This window comes from Chiloscyllium plagiosum, chromosome 10 (assembly GCF_004010195.1).
Source record: "Chiloscyllium plagiosum isolate BGI_BamShark_2017 chromosome 10, ASM401019v2, whole genome shotgun sequence".
NCBI lineage: Eukaryota > Metazoa > Chordata > Chondrichthyes > Orectolobiformes > Hemiscylliidae > Chiloscyllium > Chiloscyllium plagiosum.
Window position 1 is genome coordinate 94,906,599 of NC_057719.1, and position 8,672 is coordinate 94,915,270.

An 8,672-nucleotide genomic window follows, 5' to 3' on the forward strand; every position below is an offset into this window, starting at 1 on the left:
TGATGTGAAGGGCAGTGTTTGTCATTGGCCACCCGGGTGTTTTCCTATCTTCCTGGTGGTGGAAATTGAATAAAGATTTGTGCATTTTGTGTCTTTCACTGTGTCTCACACCTGCACACACACACCATGGGTGCTGGGGGAAAAAAATAAGCACTACTGCACTTAGGTGGAAAAAAAAAATAAATAAATAGGGATACGGGCCCGGGTGTCCTTGGAGAAGGAGCACGCGGTGTCGACCAACACCCTGGAGTTGTTCAGGGAGAGGTGGGCGCCGCAGGGAGTGGAGTGCATCATTTCTCCCTCCAACTCTATTTTGATTTAGTCCCTACCCTCCCCCTCACTGTTTTGATCACACAGCACTGCCCTTTGATGTGAAGGGCACTGCTTGTCACAGGCCACGCGGGAGTTTCCTTTCTTCCTGGTGGTGGAAATTGAATAAAGATTTGTAAAAAAATAAAAATAAAAAAACAGGAGATTTTTTTTTCTTGAAAGAAACAAGGTGCACGAATCTTTATTCAAATTTCCACCACCAGGAAGCAAGGAAAAAATATATAACCAGAAGATTAGAATCTTCTCAGTTGAGGCTGGATTCTGACCTAGCTAGCCAGCCAGCCACAGCCAGTGTACTCCCCTTTAATTATTAAAGGGTCACTTGGTGGTGGCACCCAGCCTCTGTGCAGTTTTTATTTCCCATCCACTTTTCCCCACACGTCAATAACCCTGGACTCCCTTAACTGTCAAAAATTTATCTAACTCAACCTGGAATAAAAATAAAGACCAAGCCTTGATTTCCTCCTGACAAGCACAGTTCCTCAAAATTCTCTGCGGGATATAGAAACAAGATGGATATTTGATATCTTGGGACTGGTGCTCAATTTGGAGGGTTGGGTGTTAAATTGGAAGCAGGAAGGGAATAAAGTAGTCCACTGAGGTCAGCAAAGTCAGAGGACTAGGTTTCCCATCTCTTGGAGCAGGAAAAGCAATCACAACCTTTTCTCCCTGTCTTCTGGCTACAGCCAGCCAATCTGAGAAGCTGGGTAATTGGTGTTTGGGTAAATAAGCAATGAGAATGAGGTCGTGGTGAGGGAGTGTAATGGCACTGGACAAGATTAGGCAGGGTTGGGGAATAGTTGAGGAATTTTGGATGCAGCAAATATTGGGACGTTGGGGTCAGGGGAGTTAAATTTAAATTCATTGTTAAATATGTGGCACGTAAGCGAGTTGTTGTCTGCCCCTTATCCTAACTTCATTAAACAGGGTAGGTGTGTTGGGACCATTTTAACATTTTATTCAACTCAAAGCTGTCTATTTTTTCTGGATTAAAAGGTCTGTCTGGTCTCTGTTACCTTTCAATTAGAATTACAGATTAAATATTTGCAACAGGCAGCAGTCTTGGGTTGAATATTGTTTGAGCCCAGAGCTGATATTGGCTCAGTTTAGAACCAGGAATAGCAGGGTTCCATAGAAATCAGATATGATCACTAATTTCTCCTATAAGAATTCATTTCAAAAAATTTCCTTAAATAGGCAATAATTTCAACTGAGAACACATCTTTCGCCAAGTGTGCTATCAAACCAACCCTGTGACTCAACCAAAGAACAAGCACTTATTGTTTGTAGTTGCTGTGGTTGTATTGACCATGATCACAGTGATCAAGATAATTATACACCAGGCAGTTCAGGGAACTTAAAACTCTTATGTGTAATTGACAATGGGGTCATTGTCAATCTCAGAATCTACACCAACAGATAAACAGTGAAACAGAGCATTGGTCAACTTTTCAGGATCAAATTAGAAAATAATTCATTCGGAAAAAGGATGCTGGTTGGCTACATTGTGTCAAATTCTATTTTCACTTACTTGTATTAAGGAGTATTAAGGTTTTCATGCACAAAAATTCCTCTTGGGTCACTTGAAGATGAATGAATTCTTGTGAGATTTGTCGCATTGCTATACACAGATCATACATTGCAGACTTTTGCATTCGCTGCCTGAAAAAGATAATCATCAAAGTATATGACAAGCATAAAAAGTACACAATGTTCCCAACTCCAGTCATTTTCAAGTGTGAATTATCTAACAGAAAAGTAAATCCTATCCTTTAATCACTACATTCTTGGATACTTAGTGCTCCAGTTGCGATGGTGTCAAGACCTCTAATGCTGATAGCATAGGGGTTATATCTTGATTCCAGGGACTGCAAATGATCAAGACAGTGGCTCAACACTGCAGTCGTGAGGGCAACTATGGAGGGGCAATATATACTGGCTTCGCCATCAATGGCCACATTGTAGGAATAAATCAAAATAAAAAGAAATACTTCATTCCATCTGAAAACATATCTGTGGCCAAATGTTTTGAATGGATCTTTGTTTGGCCCAACATTAAATTTATACTTTCCACATAGAGACACAAAAGAATGAGAACCAAGACTTCAGGACTTTTGATGTACATAGGGATGTTACTAGGAGAACGTGAGGATTACAGATACTGGAGATCAGAGTCCAGAGTGTGGTGCTGGAAAAGCACAGCAGGTCAGGCAGCATCCGAGGAGTAGGAAAATCGACGTTTCGGGCATAAGCCCTTCATCAGGATTCATCTCGATAGGGATGTTACTGGAATGTAACCAATACATAGAGAATTCATACAGAATACTTGTAAACATTCTACTTTTCACTTATCCAAAACTAATGCACGTATTGAATACTGAAGGATTATCTCAAGTTAAATGGAAACAGCTGCAGTCTGGTGACTATTCTGCAGAAGATGTTCTTTATATATCCACTTCTCAGAAACAAATTGAACTTGCATTGCAATAATGTTATGGTGCTGCAACACATTGTGCATCTTGCAATGGAGATGCCCTAATGTCAACTAACAGGTTATCCAGTGACATCAGCTTAAAGGCTTAAACCTATGTTTTACAGAGTAAAGAACATGCTGGAGAAAGATACTATCAGCTCCCCTATAGGTGACAGCTTTGGAGATCTTGTTGCAGGAATGTAAAGCTTTATCAAGCAGGTGTCATTCCCCAGTGAACAACATGATCGGAAGAAAGTGGCTGAAAGAGTGAATGCCATCTCATCTGTACAAGCCTCTGGATTAAGTAAAAATGAAAACTCTGAGCATTGATTAAATGTCATGATTCAGAGATGCCGGTGTTGGACTGGGGTGTACAAAGTTAAAAATCACACAACACCAGGTTATAGTCCAACAGGTTTAAGTGGAAGCACTAGCTTTCGGAGCGACGCTGCTTCATCAGGTGATTGTCAGTCACCTGATGAAGGAGCGTCGCTCCGAAAGCTAGTGCTTCCACTTAAACCTGTTGGACTATAACCTGGTGTTGTGTGATTTTTAACTTTGATTAAATGTGATCAACTTCAAAAGTATACTATTTTGGATACTATTGTAGGGGACAGCCTCCCAGGGAACATAGCAGCAGCAGCAGCAGCCAGGTCTGTGGCACCACAAACTGTCTGTGCTGTGATGCAGGGTATTGCAAAGATCAAGTAAGCAATTGTGATAGGGGATTGTCTGGTCAGGGTTCAGGCAGGCCGTTTCTGTGGCTACAAACAAGATTCCAGGATGGTGTGTTGCTCCCTGGTTTCAGGGTCAAGGATATCGCACAGCAGTTGCTACAAATTCTCAAGGGGAAGTGTGAGCAGCCACAGGTCATTGTACACACTGGTACCAACCACAGGTCATTGTACACACTGGTACCAACCACAGGTAGAAAATGGGATGAAGTCCTGCAGAGTGAACTCCTGTTGCCATGTGCTAGTGAGAGTAGGAACAGGACAATAGGATGAATATCTGGCTGGGAAACTGGTGTAGGGGACATAGATTCAGAGTTTGGATCGTTGATATCTCTTTTGGGGCAAAGGTGACCTGTACAAGAAGGACGGGTTGCACCTGAACTGGAGGGGGCACCAATATCTTGGTGGAGCTACCTGGGAGGGTGTAAAGTGGTCTGGCAGGAAGGGTGGCACCCAAACAGCCATACAACTATAGAAAGGTTTGAGTCTGGCACGGATGTTAGGCAGCAAGTTAAATAGATAAGAAAGGCAAGAGCATGGCAGGGAGTGAGGGAAGACTGCATTTATTTCATATGATTATAAGGCAGATGAACTCAGGGCATGGATATATCTATTGGACTGGGATCTCATAGCAATTACAGAAACATAGGTGAGGGAGGAACAGGACTGGCAGCTCAATGTTCCAGCTTATAGATGCTAGACAAAGGATGGAAAAGGAGGGAGAGTGGTGTTTTTGATTAGGGAGAATATCATGACAGTCCTCAGAGAGAATGTTCTTCAGGGATTGTCCAATGAAGTTTTATAGGTGAAACTAAGGAATAAGAAGGGGGTGATCACTTTGATGGGATTGTACGATAGGTCCCTGAATACACAGTGGGAAATTGAACAGGAAATATGAAGGAAGATATCTGCAAAATATGTAGACAGTTGTAAGAATATTAAGGTTGTAACAGTAAGGCATGTTAACTTTCCAATCATAGACTGAGTGTGCCACAGCATTAAAAGCTTGGATGAGGACTAATTTGTTAAGTGCATTTGCTATAAACCAGAACAAATCCCCTGAAAATGTATCAAGGAGATAGCCTAAACCTTAACTTGTTCTTAAGTTAAAGGCCAGTGCTAGGCATTGCATTCCAGATGCAATTGGATTGGTCAAACTATTAGGCTTGAAGCAAAACACACTTTATTCATAAACTATAGTTAAAATACAATAAAAGAAATAAGTATTGGAATAACTTAACTCCACTGGAAAACTTAACAGAATAAAAGGTTATTTAACTACTAAACAGCAACTGTTCCTAAATAGTAACATTTCATAAACATACCCTTGACAAAGGCAAATTCAGCAAATCCGACTGTCTCATGTGCAATTTGAGCAGCAGGAAGAGAACCCCAGCTTTTAGCTGTAACAAAGACAGGATTAAGAGCTTCCATACCCAGCTTCAAGACGCTAGTTTGGAAAGAATTTTGAGGGATAGGATTTATAACTATTTGGAAAAGCATAGTGTGATTAAAGGCAGTCAGCATGGCTTTGTGAGGGGCAAGTCATGCCTCACAAATCTTACTGAGTTCTTTGGGGAGGTGTCAAGACAGGTCGACGACGGTCGAGCAGTGGATGTGGTATATCTGGACTTCAGCAAGGCATTTGATAAGGTTCCCCATGGTAGGTTTATTCATAAAGTCAGGAAGTATGGGATACAAGGAGATTTGGCTATCTGGATTCAGAACTGGCTGGCTGATAGAAGGCAGAGAACTGTTGTCGATGGAAAGTATTCTGTCCTGGAGGACAGTGTTGAGTGGGGTCCCGCAGGGCTCTGTTCTTGGGCCTCTGCTCTTTGTAGTTTTTATAAATGACTTGGATGAGGAGGTTGAGGGGTGGGTTAGAAAATTTGCAGATGACACAGAGGTTGAAAGTGTCATCGATAGGAAAGAGGGCTACTGCAGGCTGCAGTGCGACATAGACAGGATGCAGAGCTGGGCTGAGAAATGGCAGATGGAGTTCAACCTGATAAATGCGAAGTGATGCATTTTGGAAGGCCGAACTCGAATGCTGAATCTGGGATTAAAGACAGGATTCTTGGCAGTGTGGAGGAACAGAGGGATCTGGGTGTGCAAGTACATAGATCCCTCAAAGTTGCCACCCAAGTGGATAGGATTGTTAAGAAAGCATATGGTGTCTTGGCTTTCAATAACAGAGGGATTGAGTTTAAGAGCTGCAAGGTTTTGCTGCAGCTCTATAAGTCCCTGGTGAGACGACATTTAGAATATTGTGTCCAGTTCTGGTCGCCTTACTATAGGAAAGATACAGAGGCTTTGGAGAGCGTGCATAGAAGGTTTACCAAGATGCTGCCTGGACTGGAGGGCTTGCTTTATGAAGAAAGGTTGAATAAGCTTAGACATTTGTTTCTGGAGAGAAGAAGGAAGAGAGGAGACCTGATTGAGGTGTGCAAAATAATGAGAGGAATAGATAGAGTCAATAGCCAGAGACTTTTCTTCAGGGCAGCATTGACTGGTATGAGAAGCCATAGTTTGAAGATAGGTAAAGACAATGACTGCAGATGCTGAAAACCAGATTCTGGAGTAGAGTGGTGCTGGAAAAGCACAGCAGTTCAGGCAGCATCTGAGAAGCAGTAGTTTGAAGATATTAGGAGGAAGGTATAGAGGAGATGTCAGAGGTAGATTCTTTATGCAGAGAGTTGTGAATGCATGGAATGCGTTGCCAGCTGTGGTGGTGGAAGCGAAGTCATTGGGGACATTTAAGTGACTGCTGGACATGCACATGGATAGCAGTGAGTTGAGGGAGGCATAGGTTAAGTTACTATATTTTACATTAGGATTAAATCTCGGCATAACATCGTGGGCCGAAGGGCTTGTTCTGTGCTGTACTTTTCTATGTTCTATGTTCTATTTCTTTCCATCTGGCGTTTTTATCAAATAATTCACCTCACTCAATCTCCTTTCAACTACATAAGGCCCAGTAAATCTTACCTTTAAAATTTCATCTATTGCTGGTAGTAATGCTAATACTTTATCATCACTAACAAAATTACAATTTTTTGATTTTTTTGTTTGCTTCCTTTTCATCACACACTATTCTACATTTAATGTTGTCTAGCCAACTCACCCGCTTTATTTGACTTCTCCCTAAAATTTGACATATAGTCCAAATATGTGGCCTCCGAACTCTGACTCACCAATTAAGTGCTTCTTTACCTCATTGCCAAAATCTAATTGAAATACACTGAATTCATTAGGTACATTCCTAATTGCAAAAAGTACAAATGGAATTCCTTTATCTCAATCCTTTGGGTAGCCTTATATAAGCCCTCAACATGGTCTTTAAAGTTTGAGGACACCACTCTAATACTGCCTGCAATTGTGGATGGGTACACAGTGGATTTGCATTATTTTATTTCTAAGCTATCCAAAACCCCTTTGAATAATTTTGATGTAAAATTTGATTATTGATCTGATTGTATTTCTGTAGGTAGTTTAATAAAATATTGAAGTAGCTCTTCTCTAATCATTTTAGCCATGATACTGCACAATGGATTGGCCTCTGGAAATCTAGTGGACACATCTATTATTGTCAACAAATACTGATTTTCACATTTTGTTCTAGGTAGGCGCCTAAGCAATCAAATAAAACCCTTGCAAAGGTTCCTCAAATTGAGAATGGGTCTTAAAGTTGCTTGTTTGATTACTGCCTGAGATTTCCCCTTTCTATACCTTACTGGTAATACACCTTGATGAACTTCTGCCCATCTCCTCTGCCTGAATAAGTAGTGGTCTCCATTTGCTAATGAAGACTTCATTTTTAAGATAGCAATATTCTGGGATACAATCAGATGCTTCATCTGTGCCCGCTTTTTGATACGGCTGCTTTAGTTTTTCATCTTTCTGTGTAATTTAGCTAATTTCTCTGAGCTAAAAATATTCACTTTTTCCTCCACTTGCTCTTGCTTTTTTTTCAACCATTTATTCAAATATAGTTTTTTTTATAATTGAACTTAAACATCCTTATCTTTATTCTTTGATTTCTCCACCTGTTTTCACCTGTGGCTTTGGAACCTTGAAATCCCAGAATTTACTTCCTGTAATAATTGCCCGATTTCAACCACAGTAGGCATCACTCCCACTTGTGAACTGGCTATATCATTATCAAGGATAAGCTGCATCCCTGGACAGAAAATTTCTCTATTCTACCACCACTTCATCACTTTTCCCTGGACTCTCCAACCTCATTTTATACAAGGAAACACTACTCTTCACACCATGAATTCCACATATTACCAATTTTTCTGGCAATACTCCTTCTTAATAGCATATCTCCTTATCTCTCACCATCGAAGATTGACTTGCTCCTATATCTCTTAAAATCTTATGTTCTTCACCTACTCCTTCTGGCATACATGATTAAATCTTACCCATGCAGGTAAAATTCTTTAAAAAGATCTGGCAGTTTTTTTTCCCAACCAACCCTGATCAGTTGTATATTCTTTTGCAGCTTATTATGTGCCTTCTATTACCACTCCAACAAAACTCACTGGCTTACCCTATTTTCCCATATCCATCTTCCCACTGCTTTTTCTAACCCACCAACACTGCGACTTCATGTGGCCTACTTTATTGCAGTGAAAACACCTGAGCCTTTTCAATTCTCTTTCCCCTTCTCATTACCCTGTGGTAAACTATCCTTATGATCTTCAATGAGATCTCCTGTTCCCTTACCACTTGAGGATTTCTCTTTTCCCCTCACAGATTGAAATTGATATGGGAAGCCAATTTTTAATTTATGAACCAATTCTTAATCATCAGCCATTTCAGCTGCTAATTTTGCCATTTTAACTCTCTGCTCTTCTACATGAGGTCTTACTACTACAGGAAATGAATTGTCGACCTCTGTGGGATATAGGTAAAGTAGTGTTACTTCTGCATTTATAATTACTTATGCAAGGTAAATGAACTCACATCAGTGTGTAATTGTTTCAACTAAGAGCTGAGTCAACAAGAATGCAAACTATGTGGAGGAAATACATAATTGATTATGTATTAGCTAAAATTGTATGCAAGAATGAAACGTGACAGCAAAACAATGGTAGATGTTACAGACAAATAGATAAGGTGCTGTGAGG

General features: G+C 40.5%; 1 protein-coding gene across 1 annotated transcript in view; it reads right to left on the minus strand.

Annotated features, from left to right (window-relative positions):
* LOC122553907 (progesterone receptor-like) overlaps window positions 1-8,672 on the minus strand; it is a 313,964-nt gene that overhangs the window by 28,294 nt on the left and 276,998 nt on the right. Inside the window, exon 7 of the mRNA XM_043698410.1 lies at window positions 1,862-1,992. Coding sequence (XP_043554345.1) covers window positions 1,862-1,992 — 131 coding nt within the window. The remainder of the gene's footprint in view (window positions 1-1,861; window positions 1,993-8,672) is intronic.